At 37.3% G+C, this 16299-nt stretch overlaps 1 protein-coding gene across 2 annotated transcripts; it reads left to right on the forward strand.

The window, feature by feature from the left end:
* Window positions 1-86: 86 nt before the first annotated feature.
* On the forward strand, window positions 87-15507 carry LOC117911179 (kinesin-like protein KIN-12D). 2 transcript variants are annotated; one of them, XM_034825425.1, is made up of 38 exons: window positions 87-412; window positions 507-1197; window positions 2057-2212; window positions 2302-2385; window positions 3151-3270; window positions 3374-3487; window positions 3571-3663; window positions 3760-3920; window positions 4015-4089; window positions 4186-4273; window positions 4359-4417; window positions 4517-4580; window positions 4672-4737; window positions 4830-4997; window positions 5242-5346; window positions 5438-5673; window positions 5751-5820; window positions 5911-5976; window positions 6095-6139; window positions 6230-6309; window positions 6438-6522; window positions 6796-8499; window positions 8623-9075; window positions 9268-12252; window positions 12332-12439; window positions 12545-12666; window positions 12760-12847; window positions 13015-13089; window positions 13226-13468; window positions 13581-13679; window positions 13841-13915; window positions 13996-14054; window positions 14135-14246; window positions 14340-14450; window positions 14579-14743; window positions 14835-14900; window positions 14994-15113; window positions 15204-15507. In XM_034825425.1, the coding sequence occupies exons 2-38, from the start codon at window positions 508-510 to the stop codon at window positions 15339-15341; spliced, it is 9348 nt and encodes a 3115-aa protein (XP_034681316.1). In that variant the 5' UTR covers window positions 87-412; window position 507; the 3' UTR covers window positions 15342-15507. The 2 variants fall into 2 exon arrangements, with proteins under 2 accessions (XP_034681316.1, XP_034681317.1); XM_034825426.1 differs by lacking the exon at window positions 13581-13679.
* Window positions 15508-16299: the final 792 nt, after the last annotated feature.

A 16299-nucleotide genomic window follows, 5' to 3' on the forward strand; every position in this document is an offset into this window, starting at 1 on the left:
TCATCTGAGCCGTCCATTTTCCATCTCTTAAACCACAGCAACGTTGGAGTTCAAACCCAAAAACCCTCCAAAACGAAGTACAAAGAGAGAGAGAAAGAAAGAGAGACAGAGAGAGAGATGAGTTCAAATCCAAGAATCTAGAGAGAGAAGGAGAGAGTTAGAGAGAGATAGCCATGTTGGAATTGAAACCCAAGAACCCACAAAGAAACTGAGAGAGAAAATGAGTGAGTGTGTGCGATATTCGATGGGCATCTTGAATTGAGATCTAATTATTTTACCGTTTTTTAAGTATCTTGCATTGTTTTTTTCTTATGATTCTCACCGAAAACCCTAGCAAGAACCAGTAAAATTTTTTGGAAAAGATTTCAGGAATTCGCCCACTAGGGATTCTTTTTTTCAATTCATCTTTCAGGTATATATGTTCCCATTTTGATCCTCATTTTCGCATTTCTCACATTCACTTCTCCATTTTTGTTGATGTTCAATTTCTCGACTTTTTGAATTAGAATGTTGCGGGATCTGAAGTTTTTTCGCCGGAATTCTGCAAAGAATCCCGTGGAGGAAATAGAGAATGTGCCTGTAAATCCTACAGATTTATCGGCAATGCAGACTGGTGTGGACGCTATGCGTCCTCCGCTGACCACAATTCCAGATTCTACTCAGACTTCCAAACCGTTTGTGGAACCAGAATCGGGTTTTCGGAATAAGGTGGATAGAACTCCTACTAAGGCCAAAGGCAAAAGCTCTGATACCGCATTGCCAGGTCGAACTCCAGACAAACAAGGTATTGGGCTTTCAGGGAGGAATCGATTTGGGTGGGCTCAGAAGAATGAACCCAACTCAGTTGTTCCTGAATCCCGTGATGATGGAAGTCAAATGAGCAGAGGAGCTGGGTTTGGAAATGGGGTTTTTCCAAACACGACTCCTCGATCTACACGGACAGTGGGGAAGGGTACTTTGAACTATTCTGAATGCAATTCGACCCAAAGCACTCCAACAAAGAGTGTTACCAAGCCCCCCAATCCAGGGCTTCGGAGTAAGATTGATGGAAATGGGAGTGTTCGATCAGGGAACTTTGCTCAATTGTATAAAGGGATTCCAGTTTCTTGTGGTCCATCTACTGTGGTTAATACTGTTGAAGTGCCTCACTTCGACCTCAGGGAAGATCCATCATTCTGGATGGATCATAATGTACAGGTTAGCTCAATATGGAATTTCATTTTTGTGCTTAGTAAAATTTCTTCCTTTCAAATTTATGTGAATTAAGTGTTGTTTGGTTTTTTTCCCTTGTCTGGGTCAGAGCCTTATAATTGAATAATGCCTAATGGAATTTATATGTGTACGTGTGTCCACATGGTGTGTTCTTGAGAACTGAAAGAACAGAATGTGTAGGTATTTCAGATTTCATTTTTTCTTGTTCTTTTTCTAAGGCTTCTCAGCAACCAATTAAGAGAATTAGTTTCTTTAATAAGAGGAAAATGTCTGAACGCCAGATGATAAAATATAACTTAAGTTAGGGTCTGTTTGGATTGGAGGAAGCTGTAGGGAGAAAAAAAAGTGAATTTCAATGTCTCTTGGTTGTGAGGCCTTAGCTGCCTTGTATCCCCCCCTGTATGCTTTGTGGCTTTTTTGCCTCTTGTTATACATTCCGTGCTTATTTATCTAAAAAAAAAAAAAATGTCTTGTTTGATTTGTCATAAAAAGTTTTTAAGAAAAATAAAATTTAAGCTAAATCATTTAAAAAGCTTTTCCATATTCAAATGATTCATTCCCCGCATAAAAGATGAGCAAAATTGGAGAAGGATGGGAGAGAATTTTATTAATCTTGAACTTATTTCTTATTGTTCTCACTCTTTCTGTCCTTTCATTTTTCTCCTTAGTTTATTTCCCCATCATCTCCTTCAAACTTTACATGATCCAAAAAGATCCTTAGCATTTTTCTTCAATTTCCTGTTTATTCTTTTGTGAAAATTGAGGAATAATTCTGAATTTTCCTGCAAACTCCTGATTTTCGACTGTTTGTGGGTGTTACGCTGATGGTTGTTAAACTATATAGGTTCTTATACGTGTTCGTCCTCCCAATAGCATTGAGCGGAGTATGCATGGCTACAACAGGTGCTTGAAGCAGGAAAGTGCACAAAGCATCACTTGGATTGGGCAACCAGAGATGCGATTCACATTTGACCATGTCGCATGTGAAACAATTGACCAGGTTTGTTTAGAACCAAAGAAACAACATAATTATGAGTCTGAGCTTTCTTATAGCTTGTCGACTATTGTGTGAAAGTTGAAATCTTGCAGGAAACACTTTTCAGGATGGCTGGTCTTCCAATGGTGGAGAATTGCTTGTCAGGTTATAATAGCTGTATGTTTGCCTATGGTCAGGTATTTCTTGAAATATGAGTCTATTTTCAAACATTAAGTTGTTGAACTTTTTTTTAGTCTCCTTTTCAGTTCTTCGGATGCTAATGTAGAATAGTTAGTTACAAACAACTATAGAACACACCACTTATCAGGCATGGTAGCGTGAAAAAATGGAGAATCAGATTCATTTCCTTACTTGCATCTGTGAATTGTAATTCTGTGTTCAGTAGGATATTAACATTACTGCTCTCAACTCACAAGGAAGTTTTATCATGGATGTGTTTCCAAATACTAATTTACATATCATCACCTGTTTTTCTACTTTCTATCTGAACTTTTTCCTTACAGAATAGATAATATGAGATAACAAATCATGATGAAAACTGGGAGGGCTTCTGAGTACTATACTTGGTGAAACAAAAGGTGGTGGGGGACTGGGGTCAACTTTCGTTTCCTTCATAGGCAAAATAATTACAATACTCATGAGGCTTGTCCTATTCCACACATTTCCACGATTCTGGCAGTGTGTAGAAGTATGCTATCATGTGTCATGTGATGGATCCTTAATCTGCTGATCGGGCAATGTTATGGTTCTTGGTTTTACTGGTTTGGAGAAATTGAAAGATGTGTTACCATTTTCTTAAATTCATGTGCCAATTTTATGGTTTATGGACAGGGAGAAAAGCTAAATTTTTCTTTAGAATTCTCTTTTTTGTTTTTTCTCATCCTGATCCCAAGCCAAGCACATCTCCTTTTATTTTGATATATGTGAGTTTAACTATGTAGACGGGAAGTGGAAAGACACATACAATGCTTGGTGAGATTGAAGAGTTAGAAGTCAATCCCAGTCCAAACCGTGGGATGACCCCGCGTATTTTTGAATTCTTGTTCGCAAGAATAAGAGCGGTAATTTTGACACTCTTTGCTTGATCACTGTTCAGCTTTTGATATATGCCTCATCATATAGTTTTGATTGGTGTCTGTTCCCATTATATCCTTCTGGTTGCAGGAAGAGGAAAGCCGGAGAGACGAGAGATTAAAATATTTTTGCAAGTGCTCTTTCTTAGAGATTTATAATGAACAAATTACGGATCTACTTGACCCTTCATCTACAAATTTGCTAGTAAGTCCAATTCTTTTGTAAGCCTACGACCTCTGGGATACTTGGAAGTTATTTTTCTCACTTGCTATTATTTTTTTCTGTAGCTGCGGGAGGATATTATGAAAGGAGTTTATGTTGAAAATCTCTCAGAATTTGAAGTCCAGACTGTTGGTGACATTCTTAGGCTTCTAATTCAGGTTATCAACATTTGATCCTTATCTTGTTATTTTAAGGCTGATCTGCTATCTCTCTTTCATGAGTCGTGAGTTTGAATCCATGGTTTTTCCTAATAGGGCTCCTCAAATAGGAAAGTTGCGGCAACAAATATGAATAGAGAGAGTAGTCGCTCGCATAGTGTGTTTACATGCGTAATTGAGAGTAGGTGGGAAAAGGATTCCACAACTAACCTACGATTTGCCAGGCTAAACCTAGTTGATCTTGCTGGCTCAGAAAGGTAATGTACTGTACCTGAGCGTGTGGAAGTATATATAATGCATAACATATTTATATGGTGTTACACTGACTGGACTCGTTATCACCCGCAACAGGCAGAAAACTTCAGGTGCTGAAGGGGAGCGTTTAAAGGAAGCTGCAAACATTAACAAATCATTATCTACACTAGGGTACTTCAATTAATACCAAATTTCTGTCACTAATTGTTATCTTTGCCTTTATTCTCAGCACTTCTTATCAGTATTATGGATAAACTTCTATTGCAGTCATGTAATAATGGTTCTACTGGATGTGGCACATGGGAAGCCAAGGCACGTTCCCTATAGAGATTCAAGGCTGACTTTTCTTCTTCAGGTCAATTCTAACTCCTTATTTTCTGCCCTTGTTAACTTTGCAATCCTGTCTCATGATATCATGTTTGCCACAAAAAACAATGCAGGACTCCCTTGGTGGAAACTCCAAAACAATGATAATTGCTAATGTCAGCCCTTCTATCTGGTTGGTCAATATGATTACACTCTTTCACTTTCTCTTCAACTCAGACATATGGTCACCAATTACTGATACACTATTATTATTGTTATCATTATTATGCAGCTGTTCTGCTGAAACTCTGAACACTCTAAAGTTTGCTCAACGAGCAAAACTCATACAAAATAATGTAAGTTTCTGAGATTAATGCATGCTTATTTAATTTCATGGAGGCATCAATAAGTTTTGGTTCATGCATTTTCTTGTTGTTCATGATGAAGGCTGTGGTGAATGAAGATTCTTCAAGGGATGTAGTTGCACTACAACATGAGATACGGCTTTTAAAGGTAGTGTTTAATTTTATAAATATTTTAATATACAGGATCTCACATGTGAAGTACTATGCATTTGTTATTGTAACGGGTAATTCTTGCAATAGGAGGAGCTCTCAGCCCTCAAACGTCAGAACGTCTCTAGGTCTCTGTCATTTGGTTCAACAACTGTTGGAGACACAACACATATACAAGGAAATGCTTCCACAGAAAAATTTCCTGAGGATCACCAGAAGGTTGATGATAAGTGTATTGTGAGAATGTCTTCTAAACAGGTATGCTAGACTGTAGTATATGTATCTTAGTTTCATAAAATGACCAGGATTAATATATGGATGAACTATAAGAATTTGTGGGTCATGGTAGTTAATCTAATTCCTCATGGTGAAACAGCATTATATATGGATTGAACCCCCCTCTCTCCAATAGCAACTCATCTCTTTCTTTCCTATTACAAGCATGTTATGTCACTGTCCATGATATAATGAATATTTACTGCTGAAAACTATGTTGAATTAGTTTAAAGCTTTGGAGACTACACTTTCTGGTGCGTTGAGAAGGGAGCAGATGGCAGAAACCTCTATAAAACAACTTGAAGCTGAAATTGAACAGTTAAACCGTTTGGTAACATTTTTTTTCTTTGATTTCTAAAGAAAGAAGTAGAATTTCAGTGCCCTGTGAAAAGTGGTTTATCCTAACTTGTGTTGCTTCTCAGGTTCGTCAAAGAGAGGAAGACACCAGGTGTACCAAAATGATGCTTAGGTTTCGGGAAGAGAAGATACAAAGAATGGAATCACTTCTAAGTGGCTTAATACCTGCAGATACATATTTACTGCAAGAGAACAGTGCACTCTCTGAAGAGATTTTGTTGCTTCAAGCTAAAGTTGACAGAAACCCAGAAGTGACTCGGTTTGCCTTGGAGAATATCAGGCTTTTGGACCAACTTAGAAGGTAATTTTCTTATAAACAGCAATGGAGGCTGAAATCTTGTAACAATTTTAACATCCTACATATTGTGGCATTTATAGATTTCAAGATTTCTATGAAGAAGGGGAGAGAGATATGCTCTTGACTGAAGTATCAGAACTGCGTCATCAGGTTTTTGCAGACTCTAAAACAACAATGCAGTTTTTTTTTAATCCATTTATTTGCTTGGAGAATCTATGAACTAAAGTTCTCTGTTTACAGTTGCTTCAATTTCTTGATGGGAACTCTAAGCCACACAACCATCCAAATTTCATTAGCCCGCCTCAGGTTGGTCATGTACCTTCTTGTATATCTTTAGCTTCCCTTCCCAACCCAACTATGATGCAGATTTAATTCTGTGAACATCATTTCTTGACAAACCCTTTTTTTTTTTTAATTGGCACAGGAAGTGGTATGTGTCAGCAAAGAAAATGATTCACTACATTTGGAGGTTGCTTATCCTGTCCAAATAAAATTACAATTTTTCTTCTTATTGTAGAAGTAATTCATTTATCTCATTTTATTTTTTTCTTGATTTCAGTTGAAACACACTGCCAATGAGTTAGAGGAATGCAGGAGAAACTTAAATTCTTGTTTAGAGGATAATGCAAAGCTTAGTAGGTAAGCAAATCTAATCCTCCTGGTTTTAAACTCTGTCTAACCTCCTGGTTGCAATATCATTTTTTTTTAAATGTTTTCAGACTGGAACCGTTGGCATGATTTTTTTGGTTTATGTGCATCTTCTGCAGAGAAATAGATAATCTACACTCTATGTTGAACAATCTGCAATCTGCACCCCATGTTCCAGATGACAGTATGGATGTGGTGATGGAGGTACTGTTATTCAATGCTATTTTGTATGACTCTCCTGATTTTATGGATGAGGAGAAAAAGGATTTGGGAATAAATGATATTAGAAACATAATAAAGTTCTCACTGCAAACTTATATGAGCCTGTTGCCATTATCACATGATCAAATGCATTCATAAGACTTAATATATGTTTGAGCCTGTTCCAGTCATTTAGAATTACTATTTCCTTTTTTAAATCTGTAATATGTACATATTCTAGTTCTCTTACCAGGTGCTAATAACTATTTCTTTCAGGAATCCTCTGTTGAAGATTTATCTTTTGAAGCTTACTCACTTAAGGCAGTTAAAAAAGAGAGGGAAGAGGAGAAGGAAGATCTGCTGAAACATACAGAAGAACTCCTTCATTTGCAGCTAGAGCTGGATGTACTAAAGATTATCCTGAAAGAAGAGAGGTCATCTCGTTGTGAAATAGAGGATAGGGCGTTGGGCTTAAATAGAGAGCTTGAGTTGGCAGGACAGAAGGTTTTTTCAATCAGCAAACAATGTGAAGAAGCTAAGGATGAACTGAAGGATGCAAAGTCTGTTATTGAAGCACTTGAGTCCCAGCAAATTCTCTCTATCAATGAGATGGAGAATCTTAGGGACAGCAAAAGTCATTATATGGAGCTCTTGAGTAAGCAGGAGCTTGAAATCTTTTCTCTGAAAGAGCAGCTTTGTTGTCATGAACTGAGAGATCATCCACCTTCCAACCATTCAGAAAGTGAGGATTCCCCTTTACAGGCCAAATTGAAGAGAATGCAAAATTCTCTTGAAAAGGCTAGGAGACTAAATATGTGGTATCAAAGTGATCGTGCATTTCAGATCTCAAATGAAGAAGAGATGGATGAAGTTCATAGGCAAGCTGAGGCTGAAACTGCTGCAGTGATTATCTGCTTGCAGGAAGAACTTACAAGTCTTCAGCAGCAAGTCCAAGATAGCAATTTGAAAGAGATAGAGACCAAAAAGAATATGATGCTTTTGGAAACTGAAGCAAAGGTACTGGAGGAAAAACTATACCATGTGACTCAAGATAACAAAATATTAGGTGAAAAGCTTGAGGAGAAAGATGAGGAGCTAAGAATATTATCTGAAGAATGGGAACATTTAACCTGTGAGATTGAAGAAGTTCTCACCAATGGGCATGATGCTCTCACTGATGCCTCTCATCAGGTTGACCTCATTTCCAGTTCCTTTCCCCATAAAAGAAGTTGGATTTCTGAACAAGTTGGCCGGATGATAAGAATCATCTCCGAAAAGGAATTATTCATTGAAGAACTCAACAGATGTTTAGAGGATGCAAACGATAGGAGAAGTGATATGGAGAACATGCTGAGGTCTTTGAAAGGAGCAGCTATGGTAATCACTGAAGCACATCAGCAAGAGTGTGATGCAAAGGAAAGGGAAATCCTCCTGTTGAAATCACAGTTGAGTGCAAAAGCATCTACCATTGCAAAGCTGGAGAATAGGATTAAGCTGGGGGAAGATCAAATTCAAAAAGCTTCAGTTTGTGCCACAGTTGCTTTTGTAATTGTGAACAGACTGTCTGAGATGAATTTGAATCATGTCAGTGCATTAAAGCAAAAGAATATCCAGCTGAGTGAATCAGAAGGGATGAACCTGAGGAAGGATGATCTTCTCCAAGATCAGGTGGCTTCAATTGAAAAAGCAGAGAAGATGATTCAATCTCTGAGAGTGGAACTAGAAGGATCAGAGGAAAGTTGCTGTAAACTGAAAGTGAAGCTCTCTGAGGAGAAGAAACGTGCTTCAGTTTTGGAACAGAAGCTTGAAGATATTGAAGAAAAGGAAATTTTGACAACACAAGAGAAATTAGCTGAGCTGCAAAGTGGTGTTTCCACACTCATGTCATGCATGGGTGATTATGCGGACCGGGTTGAAAGTCCTATGAAAATGGATAGCTCACGAGTGTCTGTGTCTACCAATGACAGTTCTGAAAGACGGGTAAGCAAATGTTCTTACTTTTGATGAAGTGATGAGGTCTTGTGGTTAATTTACTTATATTTTCTACTTGAGAGTTTTGAAGGATATATTATTCATTCATTACTTATCTGGACATTGTTGCAGACAGATACTGAACCTGATGAAGAAACCAACAACATAGACGTGCATTCTGTTGCAGACCTGAAAACTGATAGCTCTCAGTGCTCCTTTAAATTTGGCAAGAGTGTTTATCACAATGATAAGAAAATTTTGGATTCCAGGCCTTGCAAGGATGTACATGCAAGAGATATTACTATTATCCTTTTGAAGAAGGAAATAGAATCTGCCCTTGAAAGCTTAAAAGGAGTGCAAGCTGAGATGGCAAAATTACGTGTTGAGAAAGAAGAGATTTGGATATCGGAGAAACAAAGTCGAGAAAACATGAAATGTCTTATGGATCAGGTTCTTTTGCTGCAATCAGCTATGAGGAACTTTGAAGAACAATCTGGACTCAAGATGGTGGTGTTCAATGATAAGCTACGGAAAGTTGAGCAAATTGTTCAAGAGACTGGCTCTCATTGGTTTGAAACAAAAGAGGTATTCCATTATCTTTTCTAATTTTGTTTTGTCCAAATCCTGTGCTGTTACTTACACTAAAAATCTGAATGTAGGCTTATTATTTATGCAGACTAATAATTGGACAAATAGATTGAATGTCCACTCATTCATCTATTTATTCAGCATTAGACAATTGTTGTTGATTCTTTTTTTTCTTCAAATTTTGGACAGTCACTTGAGCTTGAAGTTGGTGATGCAAAGATAGTTGCAGCTCAGAAAACTGCAGAGGCTTCCTGTTTTCTTTCTAAATTTGAAGAGGCACAAGACACAATGAAAGAAGCAGATATTATGATCAATGGACTAATGATAGCAAATGAAACAATGAAGCTTGAGATAGAAAGGCTGAAGAAAGAGAGGGGCAGTTTAATTAGTGAGGTTCAAAGCTTGCAATCCTCCAATGATTTGAAGTATCAGCAATATGAAAACCTTGAAAAGCAGGTTGCCTCAGATTTGACAGAAACAAGAAGCATGGTTCTGGAGATGGAGGGTATTGTTGCAGAGGTTCATACCGCCTTCAATGAAGATTTCATGGCTATAGCCCATGATTTCCATTGCATGAAGTCCCAGCTTCTACAGTGTACAAGGTTGATTCGGTCATGGCTTGAGGACATCTGGTCTGAGCTAGTTGTAAAGGATTGTGCTGTGTCTGTGCTAGACCTTTGTCACATGGGAATTTTATTGGAAACTGTGATGGGACTGAATGCAGAAAATGGGTTGCTTCACCATGGGCTGTGCGAATCAAACTCTGTTATAGCAGGTCTGAGGGAGCACAATTTTAAGACCAGACAAGAACTTGAAATGTGTAGAATTCTTAAGGGGAAACTGCTGGCTGACATCAAGAACAGTTTTGATCGCATCTCAAGGAAAGAAGAAGAAACCGGGGAGCTCAGAATCAAGTTAACTGCCTTTGAGAAAAAAATATTAGATCTACAACTCCAAGAGGAGTCAATGTTGCACAGGTCTAATTATATGGGTTCCGAGCTTGCTGTTCTAATGAAGGAGTTAGACCTGAGTAACTCAAGTATTTTGGCATCGCTTCTGGATCAACAGAAATTACTTCAGGATAAAGATGAAGTTATAAAATCTCAGGCTGAATCTTTCATGATAGACTTGTACTCGAAAGACATTGAGTCGCTCATCTTGGCATCAGAGTTAGAACATATGGCTCTCCAGAAAGCTCACATGGAAATGGAACAGATTGAATGGTGTACAGTCCTGGAGAGCTTAAAGAAAGCAACAATTTTTCTCAAGGTAGATGCGGATCTGAAGGAACAGTACTTAGTGGACAAGGAAGGTGAGGTCACCATTCTACAAAAAGAAGTTGAAGAAGCACATAGGGAGAAGCAGGATTTGTTGTTAAAGCTGTATCAGAGCAGTTCAAGAATTGCAGAAGTGGATTCAGTAAACAAGGTACTTGAAGAAGATATTCAGTATATAAAGGCTGTTGCTTGTTCGGAGCAAATCAGTTGGCTTGCAGTCTTTGAGAACTTAAAGAAAGAAATGATTTTTCTTAAGGTCGATGCAGATCTGAAGGAGCATTGTTTTGCAGACAAGGAATTTGAGGTTGCCCTGCTACAGAATGAAGTTGAAGAAGTGCAGAGAGAGAGGCAGGACTTATTGTCAAAGCTGAACCAAAACAGTTCAAGAATTGCGGAGGTGAATGCAGAAAACAAGGTTCTTGAGCAAGATATTCAGCTTCTAAAGGATGTTGCTTGTACAAATGATGCATTGAAAGGTGAACTTAGTGAGCTTATGGAAGCTAAGATGCGATTGATGATCCAGGTTCAAGAGCTTGAAGCTGAATACAGAAAAGTTCAAGAAGATTTGAAGATCAAGGAAACGGCTCTAGAATGTTCTTCCAGTCAAATCTCTGTCCTTGATCAACAAAACCAAAAGTTGCAGAATGACATTTCTTTGCTGGAAACTTCATCATGCAATCTTCAAGAAGAGTTGGACATGAAAGATGCAGAGATTAGCAAAATGAACCTGCTGGAGGAGGAGAACAAGCTGCTGAAAACAGAGGTAATGAAGTTGAAGACAGAATGCTGCAATGTTCTTCAAGATTTGGAGGAGAGGAAGTCTGAATTTGAATCAATAGATATGGAAAACCATAGATTGCAAGATAGAGTTTGCTCCTTGGAGACTTCCATTGCCAGTTTACAGACTGATCTCAACATGAAAAATGTGGAGCTGAATGAACTCCAACTTTCTCAATCTGTCATTAAGGAGGATATAGGGTTAAAAATCCAGGATTTGCAAACCCATGTTAACCAAGTACATACATTGGAGGAAGAGAATATTTTCCTGAAAGGCAAACTTAGCTCTCAAGAGAAAATTCAGTATGAAATACTCCAAATGTCAAGCTTGAAGATGGTCAAGTGTGTTGATGCAGTGGAAACTGTAGATATGATGGGCAGCAGAATATGTAATGCTCTGGACAAACAGAGCACTACAATTATAGATAAAATGTTTCAGGAGATTTGTGAAAATTTAGAAAAGACATCTGAGTTCATAGAAGAAGTCAAATGTTTGGAGTGCCTTGCTCAAAAGCTGGTGTCTGAAAATTTGTCTCTTCAAACTGAGTTGTCGAGGAAGGATGATGTTTTAAAAGGATTGCTATTTGATCTGAGCCTACTGCAGGAGTCTGCATCTAATAGTAAGGATCAGAAAGATGAAATTGAAGAATTGGCAGCTTCTTTGGAATCCTTAGAACAGGAACTTGCTGTAAGATCAGGTGAGCTGGATGAGGCTGTTGCTCGTGGCCAAATATTTGAAGCCCAGTTGCAGGAGAAAATAGGCATAATCTCTAATCTAGAGTTGGATATTTCGAAGGGAAGAGAGTCTCTAAAAGTTCTTTCCCTTGAAAATCAGGAACTAAGAGCTTATGTTGAAGATGCTTTAGCAGCAAAAAGTTCCATTGAGGAGGAGTTGACAGAGAGAAGGAAGGTAATTGACAATTTGGAGGCGGATATATTTGAAATGAGTAATGCTCTCGGCCAAATGAATGATTCAATTGACTCCTTGAAGAGCAATCTGAGTGAACTTACTAATGAGAGGGATCATCTCCAAGTGGAGGTCCTTACTTTGAAAGAAAAACTAGAAAAAGCACAGGCTTGTGCTGATGAAAATGAAGCAATTGCTACAGAAGCTCAACAGGTTTTTTACTTCACTAATTTCTTATTACTAGTTTCATTTGTTTCATGTTTTCTAATTCTATTTTGTATATCAATGTCAGATGGCAGAATCAAGAAAGACTTATGCTGAAGATAAGGAAGAGGAGGTAAGGCTACTAGAGAGGTCTGTGGAAGAGCTAGAATGTACTGTAAATGTACTAGAAAATAAGGTGAGCTGTGTCCTTGATTGTAGTTAGTAACATCCACTATTTAATTTTTTTTCCTGAACTTGCATTTTTATTATCATGTAGTGACTTGGATTTCTACTTTGTTAGGTTGACATTGTCAAAGGGGAAGCTGAACGACAACGATTAGAAAGAGAGGAGCTAGAACTGGAGCTTCATGCTTTAAAAGATCAGATGCAAAATGTTGAGAGTAGTGATGCTGACATGAAAAGGTTCAAAAGCTATTATACTTTTTGGTTTGCTTGGATTGCAGAACCATGATGCACTGTTGTATTAATTCCAATAAATAACCTTTTCATCTTCAGGCATTTAGATGAGAAAGAAAAAGCCCTTCAAGAAGCCTCAGAGCATATAAAAGTTCTTGAGAGAGACATAGCTAACAGGGTTGCGGAGGTAAAGTTCAATTCTGCACCTTTTGTACACTAGTTTGTATATTTCTTTTAACTCAATGGTTGATTCTATTTCACTGAAGCAACTTTGAACCCGGTGGTTTTTTTATTTTTTATTTTTTTAATTTGGCTCAAGCACTTAGAGTTTCTGTTTCTGTTATTTTCCAATAGATTGCCCAGTTGAAGGCACACATCTCTGAGCTGAATTTGCATGCAGAGGCACAGGCTAGTGAATACAAGCAAAAGGTAGGTCACCACATATTACTTCACAGATTAGACTGATTATCATACTCTTGCAATAATGTTGCAAGGCATGAATGGGATTTCTGCTTGTTTCATCACAAATTCCATTAACTCCACTGACTCAGAAACTTGAAAACAGTTCAAGGCATTGGAAGCCATGGTTGAACAAGTCAAGCCTGAGGGCTTTTCCACCCATGTACAAAATTCATCATCAAATAAATCAGAGAAAAATGCCTCAAAGTCTAGGGGTTCTGGTTCCCCTTTCAAATGCATTGGATTAGGGTTGGTACAACAAATAAAATTGGAGAAGGATGAGGAGCTTTTTGCTGGAAGGCTTCGCATTGAAGAGCTTGAAGCCTTAGCTGCAAGTCGGCAGAAAGAGGTAAGCCTTACTGCACCCATATAGTTCCTACATAAACATAGTTCCTTTCATATTGGATGTGCATCATTACTGTTATTTACTAGAATCAAGTGTGTATATATATTTTTTTCAGATATTTGCATTGAATGCCAGACTAGCTGCTACAGAAAGCATGACCCATGATGTAATTCGAGATTTATTGGGATTAAAATTAGATATGACCAAGTATACAGTAAGTTTATGAAGTTGCATACTATTGTTTTGATTCAATGATATATCTTAGAATTTATGAATAACACAAGAGCTATTATTACTGTCCTCTTGGAATATTTGAAAAACAGCAGTTCATACATATAATTTGTGCTTATCACATTTCCCATTCTGTGATGGTAGTCGGTGTTGGATAATCAGCAAGTGCAGAAGATAACAGAGAAGGCTCAACTTCATAGCATAGAATCTCAAGCAAAGGTACAGTTAGCTGTGATTATAGTGAAGATAAGTTGGGTATGTTCATGTCTGTTATCTTGAATTGTGTCCTCTTCATTCAGGAGCAGGAGGTAACCAAGCTAAAGCAGCAGTTACATGAGTTTGTTGAGGAGAGGCAAGGGTAAGCAACTGTACTTCAAAATTGGGGAAATCTGGCTGTCCATAGTCATGTGTAAGTTTGTTCTGTGCGTTACTTTGTAGATGGTTGGAGGAAATTGATCGCAAACAGGCTGAGATGGTGGCTGCACAAATTGCCCTGGAAAAGCTCCGTCAGCGAGATCAGTTACTTAAAACTGAAAATGAAATGTTGAAGGTTCGGATAAATTAGTCTTATTCTTCTGGGTAAATTAAAATTAGTGTTATTATTCTTGTTTTTTTGTGGCCTTACTGTCTTTGATCTGTATAGTTGGAGAACGTAAAACATAAGAAGAAGGTGATGGAACTTGAAGGAGAAGTAAAGAAGCTATCTGGACAGCAAAACCTCCAGCAGCGCATTCATCATCATGCCAAAATCAAGGCAAGTTATTTTTATTTATGTTTATGTTTGCCTTTTTTTTTAAAAAAAAAAAAGAAGAAAAAAACCATATTTTCTGTCCTTTTCACTCTCTTCTGAAGTAAACATTTAGCAACAAATTTAAATGACAGGAAGAAAACAATCTACTGAAGATTGAAAATGAAGATCTTAGCAATAAGCTAAGGCGGGCAGAGGTGATTCTTTCACGTGTCAAGGAAGAGCTTGCTCGCTACCGTGCTTCCTGTGGTAGGAGTATTGATTTCAATGAGGAACAAATGCTGAGTAACAAACTTAAGGTTGGTATCAGTGTCAGTATGCAGTATGCATGATGTGTGTGCAATCCACAGCAGGAGTTCATCACCTAATAATCAACTGAATCTTCAACAGGAAACAGAAAAGGAGAGGCTGCAATTAGCACAGGAGTTCCTGAACTTGTGTACCAGCATTTTAAAGGTTTGTTAATTTTTTTTTTTCTTGCATTGGATCTGCCCAGAGAGACCCAGAGATTGAAACAGTAACCGTTTATTATCTGAAATGAACTTTCAGGTAGCTGGAATAACAAAACCAGTGTCTGAAATAAGCCTCTCTGTGGCTGAAGAAGCTCTTGAGCAGCTCAAGAATCGACTCACAACACTGGAAAGTGAATCACAAGATTTGAAGTTTAAGGTAGGGGGAATACTTCCCTTCTTTAAATAGGAGTTTGCTTCACTATGAACTGAAATGCAGGAAACTAAGAAACTGCTGATCCTTCTGCAGAATAAGATTGTGAATGAAAGAATTCGACTCTCCGAGCTTGTGCCACAGCCCTCACCATTAAGCTCAAGGACAGATGAGAACCATCTAACTCCCCAGAGGGTATCCCAAACTCCATTTCTTTCAGCTTTAGATCGATAGACAGGGCCCATCAGCTGCTGGTTGAATAGTGGTTAACCTTCTGCTAACAGTCATTGAAATCCAAGCTGGGCTATTCTTTTGTTTCATTGACCCTCTTGTGTATATCAGCTCTTGTAAATACTTTCATATTTTATATGATTCAATTATAAATTGAAAGTTTGCTTCACATCTGTGTTCATGAACAGGCCATTTTATGTTGCACTCTGCTCTGCATACATTCCATGCAAATCAATACCTCAGGCTTCTCAAAAATCAGTCAAGGGGGACAAGCCTAGGTTACTTCAAAAATGTATGTGAAAAATGCACGTGTCACGTGTCTCGGCTCAGGTCTGTTACATGCGTTATAACACATGATTCAACCTAAAAATATAATTTACATCAAATTTGAACTACAATTCAAAATTATTTATTTATTCCAAATAATAAGAATGTTTGGACAATAAAAATGATGAAAAATAAGTGAAAAGATGGGAAAATATGAAAAAAATATCATACATAAATAGCATCTATCTAAAATTAATTCAATAATAAAAATGGCACATGAAATTATATATATATTTCTGGAAAAAAAAGTTTATTTACGAAAGAAATTAAAAATAAAATAAAGTGTATAATCATTTTTGTGGTTGATAATTTTGGTTTTTTATTTGAAATGTGTTTGATAATGATTTTTGAAAGTGTTTTTATTGTTTTTAATACTAATAATTTTTAAAAGCGTTTTTATTCTCTTAAATCCTTGAAAAGTAAAATTTTTCAAATTTTAGGATGATTACAAACACTTTTTAAAATCATTACCGAATTCTTTTTTTTAACTTGTTTTGTAAATGTACCGAGATTTAGATTCTTTACTGATTAACCAAAATAAAATAAATGATAAAATAAAATGCGTAAATATTTTATAATATAAAAATATTAAAATAAAGTGTTAAAATCTAGCTCTAAAGCGACAAATCTTGTC

The sequence above is a fragment of the Vitis riparia genome, chromosome 3 (assembly GCF_004353265.1).
Source record: "Vitis riparia cultivar Riparia Gloire de Montpellier isolate 1030 chromosome 3, EGFV_Vit.rip_1.0, whole genome shotgun sequence".
Taxonomy (NCBI): Eukaryota; Viridiplantae; Streptophyta; class Magnoliopsida; order Vitales; family Vitaceae; genus Vitis; species Vitis riparia.